This window comes from Ursus arctos, unplaced genomic scaffold, assembly GCF_023065955.2.
Source record: "Ursus arctos isolate Adak ecotype North America unplaced genomic scaffold, UrsArc2.0 scaffold_8, whole genome shotgun sequence".
NCBI lineage: Eukaryota > Metazoa > Chordata > Mammalia > Carnivora > Ursidae > Ursus > Ursus arctos.
In genome coordinates, this window is record NW_026623100.1 from 74,297,336 (window position 1) to 74,317,903 (window position 20,568).

The 20,568-nt window shown below is 40.0% G+C and overlaps 1 protein-coding gene across 2 annotated transcripts in view; it reads left to right on the top strand.

Annotated features, from left to right (window-relative positions):
• NBAS (NBAS subunit of NRZ tethering complex) overlaps nt 1-20,568 on the top strand; it is a 341,603-nt gene that overhangs the window by 121,341 nt on the left and 199,694 nt on the right. For both annotated transcript variants that reach the window (XM_044390391.3, XM_026519115.4), the window contains 4 exons: nt 6,368-6,451; nt 12,335-12,488; nt 15,786-15,971; nt 17,515-17,688. In XM_044390391.3, the coding sequence (XP_044246326.3) occupies nt 6,368-6,451; nt 12,335-12,488; nt 15,786-15,971; nt 17,515-17,688 (598 nt within the window). The remainder of the gene's footprint in view (nt 1-6,367; nt 6,452-12,334; nt 12,489-15,785; nt 15,972-17,514; nt 17,689-20,568) is intronic.

Sequence of the window (20,568 nt, forward strand, 5' to 3'; positions counted from 1 at the left end):
AAGGTTTTGCTGGTTTAATTAATAGACCAAAGGAGATTCATTAGGGTCTTGTTATTTTTAAGTAGTATGAAATAAAAGAGTTTTGCTGCTCTTCAGTCTAAGTAACAAAACAGGGAGTGAAATTGACTCTTTCTCTTATGTTACTTCCCTGATGGTGGTTGGCACATGAGTTTTGAGCTTCCCCCATGTGAAATAGTCCTCATCAATGCTTGGTTGACTCTTAGACCTCAGATCTTTCAGTAGTGTCCTATTGAATATGTGTTCTCCCTTCCTGAATGACATACTGGCAACTCGGAAACTACAGTTGAGTTTATGCTATAAATGAAAGTTATAATTCACCAGTTTTAATTCACCCCTATTTTCTATAGGTGCAGTATTATAAATATGAAAATCATGACAGAAATAAAAAAAATTGTAAATTTTTTTTGTGTGTAACACCACATGCTGAATGTAAAAATTACTACATAAATGTTTTGGGGATTTTAAAAAAAATGTCTATTTTAGCTTATTCTTATTGAAGTACATGCCATTTAATTTGGGTTTGAAGATGCCTTTTTTACCCCTACTAACCTGCCTTGTAGCAAACATAAGTATTCTTCATTGTTCTGAGGACCTTGAGTGCCTGTTCTTCGGAATTAGTGTCCTCTCTCAAAGGAACAGGTGATGTGTAAGGGTCGATTTTTTCAATCACTGACCTCTGTAGTCATCTGTTGCCCCTTGTTTTGTTGACAGCAGGCACCTTGCTGAAGAGTAGCCTTTCTCACTTAGCTTTTCGGAATAATTTTCCTTTGGGGTTTGTGGCTTTCCCTTAAACTTTAATGATTTTGCCAAGTTGTCCTCCTCAGAAATAATCAGATCATCCGTTGCTTATGGTAAAATACTTATTTTCAAATTTTGTTTTAAGCATTTGGGAGAGAGATGATGCCTTGTAGATATTGTTGCTTAGTTCTACCCCATAAATCAGCTCATCACTTCTTATTACTGCTTATTGTGTTGGCCAGGAGCCATATATTCAGGTTGGGGTCAACAGAGTTTATTGCAGTTGTTAGGTATTTGTAAACATAATCATTGATATTATTTATATAGTGTTACTATTTATCATAAAGTAGATCTTGAAATGTCACGCAGTTACATGTATCTTGTGTTTTACTCCCCATGAAAACCTTCTTGCTGGTGTTAGGAATATAATGATGCTTTTTATGATAGTTGAACACTTATTAGATATCAGGAACTACTCTGAGGTCTTTAGATGTGCTAACTTGATTCTCCCCAAATCCAAATGAGCTTAATACTGTTATTCCTTCTGTTTTACTAATGGGACGGGGGGGGGGGGGCGGGGAGGAGAGCCCAAGTCCTGCAGGTGGTATTTTCACTCTGGTCTCTTGTTTACCTTGCTAACATCCCAGAATACGGGTTAAGTTTCAAAATAACTCCTGGGGGCGCCTGGGTAGCGCAGTCGTTAAGCGTCTGCCTTCGGCTCAGGGCGTGATCCCGGCGTTCCGGGTTCGAGTCCCGCATCGGGCTCCTCTGCTGGGAGCCTGCTTCTTCCTCTCCCACTCCCCTGCTGTGTTCCCTCTCTCGCTGGCTGTCTCTCTGTCACAAAAATAAATAAAATCTTAAAAAAAAAAGTTTCAAAATAACTCCTTAATCTGCTATTGTTTTTGTGTCATATGTCAATGAGAGTGAATCCTGTTGGTCCAGAAGAGAACTCTGAGTGAGGCCTTTAGATAGCTTTTTTCCAGCCTGGCCTTCTGACTGATGACAGCTTTTTGATTGGTTTCCCACTGAGTTTCAGACCAGTGTGATTTGTTCGGTAATGGTAACCACAGTGTAGTTATACATGTGGGCTCACATTATTATTATTTCTTGTCCTTTATTTACCAGAACATTTTCTTCTATGCTAAATAATAGAAATAAATATAACTCCACATCTTAAAACTAGCGCATAAAAGGTGGCAATTAGTAGTAATGCACAGTCTGTTTTGCTTTTTGTTTCCACGGCATAGAACACGAACAAAAGAACTTTCTACAAGTTTATTCTTGATAAAATTTCTTTGAAATAAAACATTTAAATTTAGTGTGAGAAATAATTGGCGAGAGAATAGTCAAACATAATAGAACTTGTAATATTCATTCCTTTCCTGCTGACAGATAAATGTTACCTTCAGATGAAACCAGCAAAGTTTATTGTTTGGAATAAAACAATGAACAGGATTCTAATATAAAGAATCTTAAAATTAAGCAGCCATTATTTTGTAAAGAGATCATTTAAGTTTACCCTGTACTTCTCTTTTTTAGTGGGGGATGATGCGTTTAAGTCTTAAGACTTCTTAAGCCAAGCGGAAACAATAAAAGACAAAGATGAAACAAAGTATATGTAAATGTTTTGTGTTTGTGGAACTTCAGATTCAGAGTGGAACTTTTGCAAACTCCCCAAACTTTTTACAGTTCTTCAGAAGGAAGCAGTGTGTTTACTATGTTTTTTGTGAACCACAGTTTCACCTAGCCCATTAACTGATTTATGTGACTAATAGAATTAATGAAAAAGGTTTTCTCTGGATTTTATTGTACGTGCTATCACTCTGCTTACCTTATGAAAGAATAAGTAGCTAGAATCTGGGCATTTTTAGAAAGGCAATGATAGAACCAATTAGTTATTTTCAAGTGTTAAGAAAGGTGAGATTTACGGAAATAAGTATTCTGAACTATTTTTCCCACCTGAGCTAGAACATGACCTGTCCCTCTACCTGGATTAGATGTGCACCACTGCTGGTGTAGCTTACGCTTCGTCAGCGGACTGGTCTATGTTCGGAAAGCGTTTCGTTCTCACTCTCAGACCTGCAGATTCCGTGGATATATGTACTTCCTTGGCATACCTGGTAATCTTATGAACAGATTGTCCCCTTTCATTGCCTTATTCCAATTTTGAATTTCTGTGATACTCATGAGAGCACTTTTTGAAAAAAAAAATTGAGCATAGTTGACAGTGTTCACTTGAAAAAAAACTTGGTGCTTTCATTTAATAATTCAGTTGACAGATTATTTTAGAGTCTGTGAAATGCCAGGCACTATTTTAGGTATTGAGGATATGGCAGTAGACAAAACAAACAAAAATTCTGCCCTCAAAGAATTTATATTCTGGGTAGGGAGGAGATCCTGTTTTTGAAATGCAATTATTTGAAGCATGATCAAGAAATTACTGTATTTTTATAGCAAGTATTTTTAACTCCTAAAAGTTGTTTTAAAATAGTTTGCTTTGCAGAAACATCCTGTAAGAAAAGGAAAGAGCTGAAAGAAAGTTTTTGTTTTTTTGCTTTTATGTAAGTGTTGGTGATCAGACCTAAAGTCCAGCCATATTTGGTAGAAGTTAGTTTCCTCATATTAGTAAGCTACTGGCATTGAGTTTGGTTTTATATTGTACTTTAAATATACATGTAAATGGTCCTTATTGGGTTGTCTGAGTTAAATTTCGGGAAGGCTCAAATGACCCTCTTCCAGCCTCCTACACATCTTGCCTGGTGGCTCTTCGGTATGAAGCAAGGGAATGGTAGAAATGAGAATGGATGGATTTGTGGTTGGGGCTAGATTTTAGCCCTTTGCCCTCTCTAGAGGTGTGTGCTAGCTAGAAGTTTAAGTTTTGGATTCTAACTGGTTGTGTTGAAATCCTGGCCCTGTCAATTATTAGTTTTATGAGGATGGGCAAGTTAACTTAGGCCTCAGTTTTCCCATTATAATATGAGGAAGGTCCTATCACCAGTTATATTAGATTGGTAGGACTAAATGAGGTATTGTATGTTAAACGCATTTCATCCTGTCTAGTCCATAGTAAGAGAACAATAAATGTTAAAGATAATTGCTGCCGATCATTGCAGATCTACTAATAGTACAAGTAGTACTATTACTAAATCAGTGGTGATCAGCACATTTAGAAACATTTAGTAGTGGTTTGCCTTGAAAATGCAGCAAGAATACTTTATTAGCCCAGGACTCTTCAGGCCTACCTTTTGGAGTGTACCTCTGAGCAGAGCTTGTCTTTAATACGTGTTTTGATAAAAACAGGTATGTTTTCATACCCATTTCTGTTTCAGTGAAGCTTAACAAAGTTTTATAGCTTTCTAGTCTTTAAATACCAAATGAATATTATTTTGCTGAGGGTCCCATGCCACTATTAATCATTTCAGTAATAACCCTTGTATCTAATATGTACTTTGTGTAGAAAGTACAAATCTCAACTTGCGATACATTTTTTTGAAATTCTTTTAGAAAGCGTTTTGTGTAGCTATGGAACCGTGTCTGCTTTAATTAGAAAAGGCAGTAATCGTTTGTTCATTTTTTTTCCTTCCTTGTTCCTCAATTCACTGCTATAATTTATTCTTATGTTGCAAGAGTGAACATTATCATCATCATTATATCCCCATGTTCTTCTTTATTTTCCATTTCAGTAGCCTGTGATAAAGTATTAGTTATTGACAAAGAGGGAAATAAAATAGTTTTTTATTTGGTGACAAGTGAAATAGTGTGATTGTGGCATCTGTGCTAAATAGTCATACATGTGACACAGAAATTTAAACATATGAACTCACATGCCTTCACAAATCTATCTCTGGTACACAGTTGGCAAGGACATTGCATGCTAGCTGCAAAGTGGGTAAAATACTGTGTTTGTAAAATAGGGTATAATACATTTCTTCTTGTCTGTATCTAACGGGAATCTTTGACTTTGGATAATTTGGGCCAGTAATAATCATCTGATGGGGACGCTGTTGATTGACGGACAGCACTGCCTGTTCTCAGAGCTTTCAGCTTCCGTCTTCACCTGAAACTGCCCAGTGGGCTCCTGTTACCTGGTACCTGGGTACTAATCTCTTCATCGACATAATATTCAAATGTTTACGAAGTGTTTCTTGTGCAAGGCACGTTACATAACCTCGTAAGAGAAGAAAGTGCAAAATACAACCTATTATTAAAAGAAAGTGCAGTCCTTCCCCTGGGGCTATGCGAAATTTTAGAAAATTGCAACTATTAAAACTCAGAAACAGGAGAGAAAATGTTTCATTGAACTATAAAGCAGAGTAATTGAAATTTGCTCTTAAAATTTTTGTCTTCATTCAGAACGTTTCAAATGTTGTCATGGGTTTATGGAATATTAGAGCTAAAAGGGACCTTCAAGGTAACGGTTGGAGTGTTTCGCTCTAGAAAATCACGTGCCAAAGACCACAGGGCTAGGTGCGAGGCAGCCGAGTTTCTGTGCTTCGTGCTGCCCAATGTGCGGCATGGTGCTCTGCTCTGTTACCATACTCAACTGTCTGTACCTCAGTGCTCTTTCTGAATTTATTCTTAATTCCATCCAGTCAGGCCTAATTTTTTCCCTCTCTTAGTTCTCCTCTTAATTTTTTAGTGGTGTGCTTTCTTTCCCGTTTTACTGAGAAATAAATGACATCATCCCTGTGTAAATTGAAGGCACACAGCATGATGGTTTGATTTCCATACATTGTGAAATGATTATTGCAATAGGTTCAGCTAACCTCCGTCATCCCCTATAGATAAAATATAAAGGGAAGAAAGTGAAAAAGAAAAAAGTTTCCTCTTTGTGATGAGGACTCGTAGGATTGCTGACCTGACTAACAGTTTTCCCATGTGTCATGCAGCAGGGTTAACTCTAGTCATCATGTACGTTACATCCCTAGTACTGTTTATCTTCTAACTGAAAATCTGTACCTTTTGATCGTTTAGTGTTATTTTTAACCTGCAAAACCATTTCTTCCCTCTTAATAATAATTACCTGTCCTCCAGGTCTGTGTTGTCTTGTACAGTAGCCACTATTTAAGTTTAAATTAAATTTTATATGACTATTTAAATTTTAATTAACACTAATTAAAATTAAAGTTCTCTTAGCCGTATTTCAAGTGCTTAATACATGTGCGCGTAGCCCCTGGTTACTATAGTGGATAGCATAGTTATAGAACATTTCTATGACCACAGGAAGTTAGACTGTAAGCTTTTTGAGAGCAAGGGGCCATTTATGTTGATAATAAGAACATAAAATTTAGGCTTTTGATAGATGTTTTTGAATATGTGAGTGAACACACACCCATGCTGTCCTTTAGTTCCTTGCCAAATTTTTAGTTTTGAAATAATACCCTTTTCTTCTTGAACCATTTTCTGATTGAAGAGAAATCAGCAATTTGGTATTTTCCATTTACATATTGTATATAGCATGTACCACTTAATATACCATAAGCAGGAAAGGAGACTTAACGTTATAGAAATACTTTTTGCATCAAGTTCCTTGTGTAGCCAGTCATTGAGCTAATATGTATTTTAAATGCTTGTGTATTTTTTTGTTTTTTTGTTTTTTAAATTTAAGCTATAACGGTGACTCCTTGGTGCTCATTCCTTGGCATGAACACAAACACCGAGATAAAGATTGGTGTGAGGAGCTGGAGTGCAGGTAAGGGTGAGCCTGTGCGAGGGACCTTCATTTCTCTGGGATGGGTGAGTAGAAGGCCCTGTCCAAGTGGTGTGTGGTAGGTGACCATGAACTTGATAGTCCCTGATTTGAGAGTTTGAGTGGAGTTGTTTTAAACACTTGACTTGCTTTTACTCAGTTACATTACAGTTTTTTTAATGGAAGAATATTAAATACTACAAAGTAAATATTCTAAAAAATGATCCTGATACACCGACTCTTTTCTTTTTAAAGTATTCCCTTTTAGTCTTTGACACATAGAAATATAATTTTCATGGTTGTTATTATGGTATGCACACATCTTTGTTTTTGGTTCAGTTTGAATTTTTATTTTTATGAGACTTAACCTTGGAAAGCCTCAGAACGTGGAGTCATCAACTACTGGCAGGTGGGAGATGAGGTGTGGGGCTGAAAGCATTTGAATTCCCTTCTTCCTCACTCCTCAGTCAGGTAAATGTTCTTTGCCATCTCTCCTTCTGTATTTCCTTTACATGGAATCAGAGGTTTATTTTTTGGATTCATGAATCGAGGCCGAGAACCTTCAGATTGATCCAGAAATCCTCCAGATTCCTGGGCATTAGGCACAGCATAGGGTGGGGTTGGCGTGCTGGAGTTGAAAATCGGAGCATTTATTGAAAAATCTGTGTCCTGAACGTTGAAGCTTTGGTTCCCTGCCACCTCCTAGCTCCTGGAATGTAGGCGTATTCCCCAAATAGAAGTTTGGAGATTTCTTTTCTGGAGAAATGGAGTAGCCTCTGACAAGAGGCCTCTAGATACTGACATACTGTCCCGAAAGATTCGTGCATTACCAGGTCGCAGTGAAGACAGCAAATGAATAAGTCCTGCCGCAACCCCCGAGCTTCCTGGACATCTGAGGACTGGTGCCGGCAGGCAGAACACATGGAAAATGGAACTGAAAGTCAGAGACCACTCAAAAATAAAACTTCAAAAATTAATATTGCCCAGGCAATAAGAGAAGATACTGCCGTTGTGAAGTAACAAAAGGATTTTATAAAATAGGAACAGAGAACTACGAGAACTTTGGGAAATAAAAAATATGATAGTTGGTGTCTAAAAACTAGAAGGGTTGAAAGATAAAAGCAAAGTACTTTTCCAGAAAGTAGAAAAATATATAGAGAGCTTATATCTACCTTATAGAGCTAGATAAGAAAGCAAAGTTTTTAACTTTGTTTTTGTAAAACAAACTTAATATTCAAATTACAGGCATTCCAGAAAGAGATGATATATATAATAGAAGGGAGGAAATTTTATAAATTTTGAACTATTTTCAAGCCTATTATTTAGAATTGAGGGCTATGAGTTTTCAGATTGAAATGCCCACTGCACTAAAGCATACCATCAAGACCTTCCAGAATATCCAGGATGCAGTCTACCAGAGAGAAAAACATACTACATAAAAGGAAGGTTTGAGTTAGAATGACCTCAGGTATCTCCAGAATAGCAATAGAATAAAAACTTTTGATGGAAAATCGTTTTTGATCAGGATTCTTAGATCTAGCAGAAATCATCAATCAAGTATGAGGTGAATCATGTAAGGTTTTGTAAAATTTACCACCCGTGTACATCTCATTTCAGGAAGCCATAGAAGATGTGTTTTATTAAAATGAAGGAGTCAGTGGAAAAAAAAGAAAGCCATTAGATTCAGACCTGGGCTCTAACATAGGCTGTGGCAACGGGAGGGCCCAGGGTGACAGCTGCGTTCTTGTCGGGTGAGCGAGCAGCCAGCACAGACTGTGGAGGGGTGTGGATGGCTTCAAGAGCCAGGTCTCTTGGAAAAATTTTAAAATTGGAACAGGAATATTACCTGCTATATTTGACTATTTGGGAAAAATCTTTATGTTCTTTTATATTTTGCTATTAATACATCTTTTAGAGAATTTGGAAAACATAACAATGGATGGATAGAAGTCAGTGGGTGGGACAGAAGGACAGTTGGCATTGATTAACTCCAGAAAATGAAAAGTTGTTCAAAAAGAGCAATAGTTATGATAATGTACCACTTGGCTTAGGAGAAGACAATCATAATCGCATAATCATAATAATGCAAATAATTAGTGGTTTTAATAGAAATTGTGATATATCCACAGTGGGAGGAAAGGGTGTAGGGGAAGTGGATGGTTGTGGTTTAAGACAGCTGAATAGTACGTAGTGGTAGGTAAATCAAACACGAGCACATACTGTTTAGATGCGTAGAGGAAAATCCAGGAAGATGGCTGGAAGGCGTGAACATGGCGTAGAGGTGGCAAGGATGGTGGCAGTATGGATGGTGTATGCCACTGCTGGCTTTTCATTTGATAGGAGTCTTTTCATGCTTTTGGAGTTTTGATAGTATGTATATGTACTACCTGAGAAGTGATGAATAAAAGCCCTAAACAGTAGAGTAATCATTGCAAGAGACGTTTGGAAGCTCTCTTAATGTTAGTGGTAATGTGGGCCATTTTCTTTAATTTTGTTGTGTTTTGGATATCTGAGATAATGGAGTAAGTCTTAGTTACCTTTTTTACTCCAATAAGTTTTAGTATATGGCAGTTGAATGTCCTGCTGTGTTTTTGCTGTTTGCTTTCTCAAAGTTGTTTTTAGGGGTGCCTGGGTAACACAGTCAGTTGGGCAGACTTCCGTCTCTTGGTTTCGGCTCAGGTTGTGATCAGGGTCATGAGATCGACCCCGTGTCGGACTCTGCTCCCTGCAGAGTCTGCTGGCGATTCTCTCTCCCTCTGCCCCTCTCACTCGTGCTCTCTCTAAAATAGTAAATCTTTAAAAGTTGTTTTTAATTTAATTTTCATTTTTTAATCAAAGTTGTATATATTTGCAAGTAGATTAAAGAGCTAAAAATTTCTACAAAGCTTGTTGTTAAAAAAAAAAAAAAAAGCAGAACCCAAACCCGCAGTCCTTTGTTCCCCTCTCCCCATTTCCTGCTGTCCAGAAGCAATTACTTTTAATTCTTTCAGATGATAGTTTTGCCATTAGCTCCATATCTGGGAATAACAATTGTGTCGCTACTTGATTTTTTAGTTCTGGCCGTTAACTGTGGGCTTCCTAGAATGGAAGGCAATGGTGAGCATGTACCCTGCCCCTCCTGAGCGTGTGTGTGACATCCTCCACCCTTCTCCCTTGAACGAGCTTGTGCTGCCATTACAGGGGAGTCGCAGGAGACAGTGGAGCTTAAATGCGTGGTCTTCCTCAGCCATATTTAATTAGAAGCCGTCACTTAGCCATTGTAACGAGAGGTTGAAGAGAGGTAGAGAAACTGAAGATGGTGGGGAGTCAGTGGACAGGAGAGACTGTTGACAGGTGAATTCTCTCATTTCTAGATGGGCTTTTGAGGGAGTAGCACGGGCAGAGCACCGACCCATTCATCCCACGCCTCCCAGTTCCCCACAGCCCGTGCCTTTGCGTGATTCTAAGTAGATAAAAGGCACCTGGGCATTTCTTCTCAGACCAACCGCAGCAAGCCGAAATCTAAGCCAATCTTCTCTGCCAGAACTCCTAAAACTAAAAGTGAAAAGTCAGGAAGAGCTTGACAGAGGAAAAGATGCATTTGAAGATGGTGCAGATTTTCAGTATTTCAGGACGTATCATGTTGCTTATTCATTTAATTGGTGTCTCTTGTCTGCTAGATGCAAGGATGCCGAAGGAAGGACAGCAGATGCAGTCCCTGTTCTCGTGAAGTTTACTCTCCGGCGGGAAAAATGGTCCTGCTGTACATCACTGACGTGATGGGTGCTAGGAAAGCCCAGGGCGGGGGGCGCGGGGAGCATGTCACAGGGAGGTCTCCACTTGGTGGAGGACAAGGAAGGTCATCCTGGGCAAAATCTTATGAAATCTGAGATTTGAAGAGTGAACAGGATTTAATTTAGCCCAGTGGAGGGCAAGTTTGGCGAAAGAGAGGGGCGCTTATTCTAAGCAGAGAGAAGAGCATGTTGGAAGAAGGCTCAAGGCAATGTCCCCTTCGAGGACTAAAAATAAAGACCTTCCTTGTTGAAGTAGCCAGAACAAAAGTGCGATTGGCCCAAGATGAGGCTAGAATATTTACGGCAGATTACAAGCTATAAAAGTAAGCATGGGGATGATAAAAGCAGGTTTCTGTTTTTATAAAGATAACTATATTACCCGAGGAGATCCTGAATTCAGTTTTGATTTTGTTGCATTTGCAGTGCCTGTGAAACACCGAGGAGCAAATAGCAAGATTTTGGAACTTCTGAGTGAAGTGTGGCTTAGGGGTCAAATAAGGTTGTTTTTGTAGCGCATGTGGTAGCTTATGCCGTAGAGTCAAAGGCGAGACCAAGAGAGAGTCCAGAGTGAGCAGAGAGGAGAGAGCTGCACTGGGTGTGGGAAGGAGCCAGGGTGCAGAGGTCGGTTAGAGGAGGCTATTCCAGTGGAGATGATCCAGAAGGAGCCTCCGGGAAGATGAGACACGGCAGACAGCCCCACATATGGGAGTGAGGGAAGCCCGTTTCTGGAGGGAGAAAGCACTGAAATTCTGTCAGTGCTGAGAGGGAAATGTTAAGGACTGAAAAAAATATCAAAGGACCTCAGAGTTGCTCATGGGTATTTTTCCCTGCCAAAATGGGCAGCATTAAAGATTGCAGAGGGAAAGGTGACTTTTTTCGTTACAGTGATGGGGAATAACCACTGGTCAGAATGTTAAAGGAGTGGCGAGACTAGCTAGGTAAAGGGGTACCAATTACAAGCACAGTAGGTTGTCTGAGGCATCTTTATGGGCTTTGTGTCTGTTCATATATTACAGCTACTAATAATTCCAATAAAAATACCTGTAAATAAAAAATTAAGCACCTGCTCCATGCCAGACGATGTTCTCTGTGTACTTAATTTATATTATTTATAATATTTTGGATACTCACATTATATTCTACCCATTTTATATGAATAAAATGAATCTAAGATTAGTTTGAGCTCAGTAATTAATGCAGAGTTTCAGAGCTTTCATCAGTGGAGTGTGCTTCAGTTCTGACTCCAGAGCCCACTGCCTTGTAATGGTAACCGTAGAGCACCTGTCATTTACTGCGGGCTGGCTCCGATGAATGGATGTCCCTAGTGGCACGGGGCAGCTTCCATAGGTCGCTCTGATCTATCTTGGTTTAAGTCCTTTTTTTTAGTCCTTGATTATGGAGGGCAATTGGCCAGGATCATCCTCTTAAAAACTCCTCATAATTTGTGACCCCTGGGCTGTTATCCTTGTGTACATTCCTCTTGGGGTCCTTCTTTACCTACGGCGAGTGGCCCAGAGCAGTTCCGTACTTTGCACATGTCAGTGCGGTACCACATTGCTGACTCCTACTAACGGTTTATTATTGATGTAAATAAGGCATATTTCCTCTGCTTTTTATGAGCATGGAAGACAAGGTCTCTGAATTTATATTTGAGTTAGAATCACCTGGAGGTGTTTTTCCCTAAACGAGGCCTGGCTGGCCATCACAGGTGATTTTGATTTAGTACGCCCAGGACGGGCTCCCAGCTGTGTGCGTTTGGTAAAAGCCTCCCAGGTTGATTTTGATTTTGTTAATACTTATTTGATTGATTTGTGGCATGGCTGTTTTTATTGTCCATTCCGATTTTTTTGAATTAGGAAAACTAATAGGAAGTAAATTAAGCTACCCCCCAAATGTCCCATTTATCTTGTGTGCCCACATTGGGAAAACACATACACACCAACACCCCCCCCCGCCCCACACACATCCATGCACACTCCCTGTCTCTGTCACCGCTCCCTCCCTCTCTCTGTTCCTGTCTCTCTCTCTCTCTCTCTCTCTCTCTCTCTTTCATAAAATTCTAATTTTTCCCAGCATTCTAATCAGTTACTAATTGTTCTCTTGTGCTTTGCAGAATGGTGGTTGAGCCGAGTCTCCAAGATGAAAGTGAATTCTTGTATGCCGCACAGCCCGAGTTACTGAGGTACAGGACACCAGAGCTTGCCGTAGAGAAGGTTATGGACTGGTATCAGACCAGAGCAGAGGAAATAGAGCATTATGCCCGACAGGTGAGGGGAGAATGACAGCTGCCCCTCGATGACGCCAGCAGTGCCGTGTCGGGGCCTTAGGATTCCGTGCGTGTCATGGCAGCCGACAGTGGGGCCAGGGATTGTGTGTTTAGTTTGCATGGATGAAGTGAATATTTCTTATGACGTTTGCTCTTTCATCCTTTGCCTCAGAAGCTTTTGTGGCTTTTCTGGGGATTCTTAAAAAGCAAATACATAGAAGAAAAATTGTTCAAAATGTTACTCTAAAATGTAAGTTTCAAAATATGGTACATACTATCCACGATTTTCCATATATTTTTAATAGGCTTAATACCATGGAAATGTCTATTAACCCAGAAATACTTGATCAGCTCCCTGTCATATTGCAGTAATGCAGTTGATTTTTATTTTGCTTTCTAGGAACCTTGTTTGAGGCTCTGTCTCTAATGTTTTCCTTAAGTCCGAGCCTAATTCCCCTCAGTTCCCCTGTGCCTTGATGGGGCTGCATCTGTTTCCTTTATATAAAAACACTTGTAATAGAAGTATTATTCTTCAGCTTCATTTTCTTTATTGTGCTTCATGTGGCTTATGCTACAAAGTGATATCTAACAGAATTTTTATCTTTTTCATTTTTAGAGACTTAATTGATGTGGGACTTCTTATTCCTTAGTGCCCACAAATGCCTTTTAGCAATACTTGTTTGTTGGGTCAGGAAATATGCATAGGGGTGAAATTTATCCAGTGCGGGCTTGGGGTACGTGGCAGAATTCAAGTTGCATTAGAACCTCCTTTCACTTAAGGTGTCAGTATTGCGGTTTTAAAACATTTTTACCTCAGTAAGTATCTGGGAAAGCAACAACTTCAAAGTTAATATTAGGAAAACAAATCTGGATCACAAAATTGGTGAGAGTGTTAGAAATGGCGAATGTGCTGTATGTGTTCAAACCATTACTAGCACAAAGTTGTGTTTTATGCATCAGGTTTTCTTCACGCTTTCTGAAAATTCTGTGATATTCTGAAAAACTGTGACTTTTTTTTTTGGTATACATGTAGATACATCTTTTCAGATGTGAACTATGTTTTTATTACTAGAAGTTAGGTAAAAAACCACTTATCTCTTGAAGTCTTACCAGATCACTGCTGTTTTGCCTCATGCCTTACCCACCTATAGTTTCCCCCCTGTATTTGCTGGTACCGTTCTTTCCAAATGAAAGTACATTTCTTCTCTTTCCATTTCATCTGTACCGGTTAGTCCCTGGGGCTTTGAAGGGCTTTAAGGGTGGTCCTTTACTATTGCTCCTGGGTCCTTCCTGTCTGGATGCGGTGCTCCTCCCCCTTCTCTGCTCCTCCCAGCCTACCTCTTCCTCATTCCCAGAAGATGATTTTGCTTTGTATTTCACTGGGGAACCTGAGAACTCCGTTCCCTTAGTCCTTACTCTTTCTGGCTTCTCCCAGAGGAAGAGCTCTCTTCTCTTGCATCCAGGCTACTGCTTTCCTTACCTGTGCTCTGGATTCCACAGCCCGGCCTGCTCAGGGCTGTTCTGTGCCTCTTGGCTCTCTCCCCAGTGTCTTCAACCCCCCTTCTCTACTCTGTTCCTGTTTTTTTGGACATAAAGTTCAAACAACTCCTGTTTTGTAAATACAACAACGACAAAAATTAAGAGTCCTAATCTCTCTGGCTTTGGTTGCAGCTGTCTTCCCTCTGTCACAGCTCAGCCCCGAAATAGTCCCTTGTGCTCTGTGTTGTCACTTTCTCAGTGATTCTTTCCTCCTCATTTGTCTGGAGTCTAGCCACCCCTGCCGCTCTAGGGAAACTGCTTCTTCACGTCCGATTCCCTTCCTTTGTTATTTTACACATCATCCTTGGACACCATTGCTTCCTGTCTCCCGCAGTCTCCTCTGCGTGGCTTTTGATGTGTCTTCGTGCTTTCCCCCTTGTCCTTGTCTCAGCCATTCGTTTTCTTCTCCGGGTGGCTCACGTCCTTTGGCTTCTCCCTTATATTTTGCTGTCCCCTGGGTGCTGCTCTTGTCACTAGTCGAGAGTCTTCTAATACTAGTAAGTGCGGTTCTCTTCACTGGCCTGCCTGTTTTCTGTTCAGTTCCTTTCCAATTCATCATGCAGTGAATACTAAGGATTCCTTCTCAAGTGTGTAAATGGACTTATGCCCCAGTTGAAAATCCTTTGGTAGTATTTGCACTTCAGGATAAACTGCAACTTCCTTAGCTCAGCGAACAGTATTCTCCGTTCTGCAGCTCCTCCCCGCTGCTCTAGCCATGTTTCTCATCACTTCGCTTCAGACCCTCTTCTCCGTCTCAGGGAACTAACTGTACTCTCACAATACGTTACGCATCTCTGCCTTCCGTGCTGTTCCCCTGCCCTCCTTCCTTCTTGACCTGCCAATATTCACGGATTCTTGAAAGTGCATTTCAAGTCTTCCTCCCTCAGGGAGGCTTTGTGACAAGTTGGGCTGCGTGCCCTTCCTTGAGGTCCCCTCACCCTCCCTGTACTTCAGCCCCTGATGTACCAGGTCAGTTTCCCTACGAGGTGGAGAGATCGCTGAAGGAGGAGACCTCCTCTTACTCAGCTTTATATTCCTAACACTGAGAATGGTGCTCAGTTCATAGGAGGTCCTCAGTAAATAACTAAGAGTCTGGGAATAAGGGAGTAAGTGGGGAATACGAAGTGCTGGGAGTGAAGGACACGTTAGATGATTTTGCCATCAGCCAGAGTTACGTCCTTTCATAAACCCGATCAAGTGATGGGGAGTCAGATTGCTGTGTCCTGAGCATGTCTAGGAAAATCAGTCCTCGTTTTGGTCTAAGTGAAGTGTAAATATTTGAATTGAGACAGAGAAAGTGTCTAGCAGAGTTCATCGTTCAGCGAGTGTTTGTTAAACGCCTCTCGTGTGGGAGGCGCCAGGGAAGGATAGGTACTGAACGGGGATATAAAAGCAAAAATTTTTGTTTCTGGAGCAGAGTGATGTAGTGAAAATAGGATTAACTTGGCATTATCACTAACTAGCTCCCCCCGCCTTGTTAATATTGTGAGAATTAAATTGACAAGTGTACGTAAAACTGCTCTTAAACTGTCGTGCTCTATGGATTTAAGGTAGTTGTCTTTTATTATCTTCAGTATTTCTTGCTGATTCTTTTGAAACCATTTGCTGATATATTTGATAAAGAACTCTACTGTTTTTATAATAAATAAATGCATGTTGCTGATAATGCAATTTTATATAAGGTGATTAGCAGAATTAGATTCCGAGATGATGTGGGAGACACAGAACACTCAGATTTACTGTCGCTTTTCCGTTCCAGGTCGACTGCGCGTTGTCACTCATTCGACTTGGAATGGAGCGGAACATTCCCGGTTTGCTGGCTCTGTGTGATAATTTGGTTACTCTGGAAGCTTTGGTTTATGAAGCCGGGTGTGATCTAACCCTAACCTTGAAAGAACTCCAGCAGATGAAAGACATTGAAAAACTAAGACTACTGATGAATAGTGTAGGTTTTGTTTGAACTTTATTCTTAAGCATTTCCTATGTTTTGATTAATATGGGTCTCAAAGCCAAAGATAAAATGTCCTCCAAACCCGAACAGTTAGTAAGTAAAGGAGGGTTTCTTGACTTAAAAAATAAATAAGAATAAAAAATAAATAAAAAATAAAAATAAAAAAAATAAAACAAAAAATAAATTAAAAAAATCCAATTTTTGAATAAATTACTGAAAGCATCCCCAAATTATTTTGACTCTTTTGGTACCTTGCTTGCCCTTTATTCATAGTCCTCTGTGTATAACTTTTTTTTTCTTTTAGCTAGGCATATTTCTAAGCTAGCTGGCTATTCTAATAATCATGTTTCTAGTCCTTCACTAATGTTAAAATTCCCAATTACTTATATATTTCACTTACACGGAAGTACTGGAGGTCAGAGGGCCAGGTGCTTGTGTGAAGAAAACATCTTGGCTTAGGGGTTCATAACTTTAGGAGAATTTGCCCAGCACTTTTATATTCTTCTTGGGTCACCCTGGGGAGAAAGTGCACTGCCCCATGCTAGGACCTTGTTTCTGCTGAGCCCACTGAACAGAGAGAGACACCTCTGAGACAAGAATGATGGGGCTGCGGGGGCACCAGCTGTCAAGGATGCCCCGTGTAGTTTTTGCTCTTGGGTAGCCTGGTTCCAATGGGCCGGATGAGGGGACGAGTCATGGCTGCCCTGTCTGTTCTTTTTTCTCCCTGACTCTTTTCTTTTTTCTTTTCTTTTCTTTCTCCTGTGCTCTTTTTCATCTTCCTTCCTTTTCCTTCTCGTCATCTTTCTCCCTCGGGCCCTCCCTTCCCTTTCTCTTTATAATTTCCCCCCTCTGAAACCCAGCCAGTGAAAATTGATTTGTGTTATAGGTAAGACTCCTCTTATGGGATTTAGGACTATCTTCTGGGATAATTAAAAGAAGGAATTGTGTAATTTCAGGGAGAATGAGTAAAATTATGTGTGTCATTGGAGTTTTGTGAAGGTGGATGTAAAGGGGCAAAACAAACAGAAAAAGGAAAAGGAAGGGAGAGATTCTGGGATTTTATACAGAAGACGGTCCTCAAGTGGTTCCCTTCTAGAGCTTTTCAGTGCTCCTGTCTCTGTCTCTGTTTTTTTCTGTTTTACTCTTCCTGTCTGTGGTCACTCTCTCTCTCTCTCTGCACACACACACACACACACACACTTTTTTTTGGTAAAATCTCTCTTTGCCCTGGAAGACCTCATGTTGAAGTTGTAGTAGTAGCGTGTTGGTCTTCCAGAGCGGAGCTTAGGCTGTGAGGGACCCAGAGTGACCATGGTCCTGCAGAGACGGGCCGAACCGCTGTTAGCTCTACCAGCCCCAGGCAGAAGATGATTCTCCTGCTACTTCTCAGCCTGCCTGGGAGAGGGGAACTGGAGTGTCTGTTTTAGTAAGTGTTGGGCTTCTACCGTTCAACATTAGTCTGATTATGTGTGCATTTTAGAACTTGTCTGTATAATCAGGTGTTTAATGTGTTTGTTTTGGTGAATTGTATTTTCAGTGTTCTGAGGACAAATACGTGACAAGTGCCTACCAGTGGATGGTCCCCTTTCTTCATCGTTGTGAGAAACAGTGTCCTGGTGTGGCTAATGGGCTGTTAAAGGAGTATTTAGTAACGTTAGCTAAAGGGGACTTAAAGTTCCCCCTGAAGATATTTCAGCATTCCAAACCAGATGTAAGTAGAAACTCTAAACTCTTAAGAACCTCAGCATTCCTTCCTCTGCAGAATTAGGTTTTGTCAATGTGTTATAATAGACTTTATAAGTAATTTCCCTTTAAACAGAAAAGGATATGGTTGTCATGTTTTTCTGTTCTTGTATTATTTTATTATTTAAATTTTATTTAAAATCAATGAATGTATAGTGTATTATTAGTTTCAGAGGTAGAGTTTAGTGATTCATCATTTGCATATAACACCCAGTGCTCATCACATCAAGTGCCCTCCTTAATGTCCGTCACCCAGTTACGCTGTCATTCCCCATCCACGTCACCTCCAGCAACCCTCGTGTGTTTCCTAGAGTTCAGGGTCTGTTATGGTTTGCTTCCCTCTCAATTTGATCTTACTTTGTTTTTCCTTCCCTTCCCCTATGTTACTCTGTTTTACTTCTTAAATTCCACATATGAGTGAAATCATAGGTTGTCATGTTATTCTTTAAACATGTTTCAATTCGGTCAAACAATTTTTTAGAAGTTCATGTATTTATTTTGATTTATTTATTCCAAAGTTTGTTGACTTTCTGTTTCTACTGCTTGATATATATCAAGACCAAAAATGCTAATAGCTGATAGATAACTGAATTCTTACTATAGACAGGTACTGTACAAGTGTTAACTCAATTAATCCTTATAACAGCCCATGAGGTGGGTATTTTTATTAATAATTGGAGGGAAAGAAGAATTGTGATATAGGGTGGTCAGGCAGTTGCCCAGGGTCACACGGTAAGGAGTGGAATCTGGACTCACGCATAGGTCTCCCAGTTTCACAGCTGTGTTCTTCATCATTAAGCTGTACCCTAACACCAGTAGAAGAAGACACATTCTTGCCCTTTAGGACCTTCAAAATGTTGATGAAAATCTTTAGAATCTCATAAGGAAATCTATAATTATTCTTAATAATTTTTATATTTGCTTAAGAGTACCATATAGTTGACTTTCAAACAACAGAGCGTTTAGGGGCGCCAGCCCCCCGCCCCCTATGCGGGCAAAAATCCATGTATAATTTTTGACTCCCTCTAAACTTAACGATCAGTAGCCTACTGTCGACCTTACCAATGACATAGACAATTGATTATTTTTAGAAAAAAGTAAGCTAGAGAAAGGAAAATGTTATTAAAGTCATACAGAAGACAAAATACATTTACAAGACTGTGCTGTATTTATAAAGAAAGAATTGGCTTGTAAGTGGACCCACGCAATTCAAGGGTCAACCGTATTTATAGCTCTGTAGTTCCACAGAATTCAGATGGCTGTTCAGATTCATTGGCAGTAAGTCATTTTATTAAGTGCAGCATACTTTTACAAAGTAAATAACCTCTTAATTTAGCCATAAATCAAATATGCTGCTTTAAGAGACAGTGGCTCCCTTTCTGTTGGAGGGGGCTCAAGCAGGAAGCAGGCTAGTACAGTCACTGTAAGGCACTGACTTTGTTGTCAGATTCAAAGCGTTGGATTGGGTTGCAAGCAGAAGCTATTGAAGGCCTCTTTCGATCCTAAATTCTAATTGAGTGCACTTCCTTGAGCTAGCCAGTCTGAAGTCCTCAGAAGTGTATGGTCACAGACCATATAATCAAGATAGAGAAAGGAAGCATTGCTTAGCGAACCTTACACATTTTTTTGGTTTCTGAAAGGGTTGTCAAACATGTATCTGTTCTTTGGCTATTTAAAAGTTTCCATCTTCTCATAAGCAGTTCCCACTTAGTATTCGGATTTTGAATTTGGGGTGGTTTGCTGGGAGCCGAGGGTGGGTTGCTTATGACAGCAGAATCTGTGTGAGCAGCAGGATGGATTGAATATGAATGTTTTATGAGGAAGAAAGCAGTGACTTTAAATTCCTTCCAGTAATCTTGTTTGTGATACTTCTTCCTTACAGAGTCTTGTAAATCCTTTGTATGTCATCAGCTTTTTGTTGTTTTTACTTGGCAATTTAGCACGTGTCTTTTGAATAAAACATACAGCCATTTGCTTTTGTTGAAATATGTAAATATCAAAGCAGAAAACAATGGTGAGGCTGGGCTCTTCCTTTCCAATCTGTCCTCTTTATCTCTATCAATATTATCTTTCCCCAACGGAAATTTGATCATGTTATGATCTGTGGGAAACCAGTGTCTACAAGGCAAACGTTGGCCTCTCTAGAGTGGCTTAGAAGGTTCTCTGTGGTCTGTTTCCAGTCTGTCTCTTTAACTTCATTTCCCTCTGAGAGTGAATGAGCTAGTCTACTCACACTGACCTTCTCATTCTGTCTTCATGCTGTCCAGACTTTCATGCCTCTTTATGCTTTTATAGACTGCTTCCTTTGTTTGGGATGGTCAGCTTCCCTTCACTGACACTTCCCTGTCCTTCAAGATCCTGCTGTCTAAGATTTCTTCTGCTAGGAGACCTATGCCTTATCTGTGCTATGACAGGTCTTGTCCTTGCCTCTGTAATAATGCACGTCAAACTGTGTCATAATTAATGTTCACGTGTTTCTCTTTCCTCCCTTTGTTTCCTATGTGTGTTCTCTATGTCTCACGCATCTGTGTGTTACCAGGGAGTCAGTGCTTTGCAGAGAGCAGGTGCTCAGTAAATTTAGTTAGGGCAAATGATGCGTGAACGATTGAAACTGGGTTTCATTGTGATGCCCTAAACCACTTGATTACATTTGTTTGCTTTAGTAGGAATGTGCTTGGAGCACAGTGTTTATTTTATTTTACTTGACTCTTTACAAAAAGAATGTACCTTGGATCTGCCATGAGTCATGCACGGAGTGTTTATAGTAATATAACAGGAGCAGTGATTTCTGTATCAGACAGCTTAGGCTAAATTATGCTGCATTAACAACTGATCACTAAATCTGAGT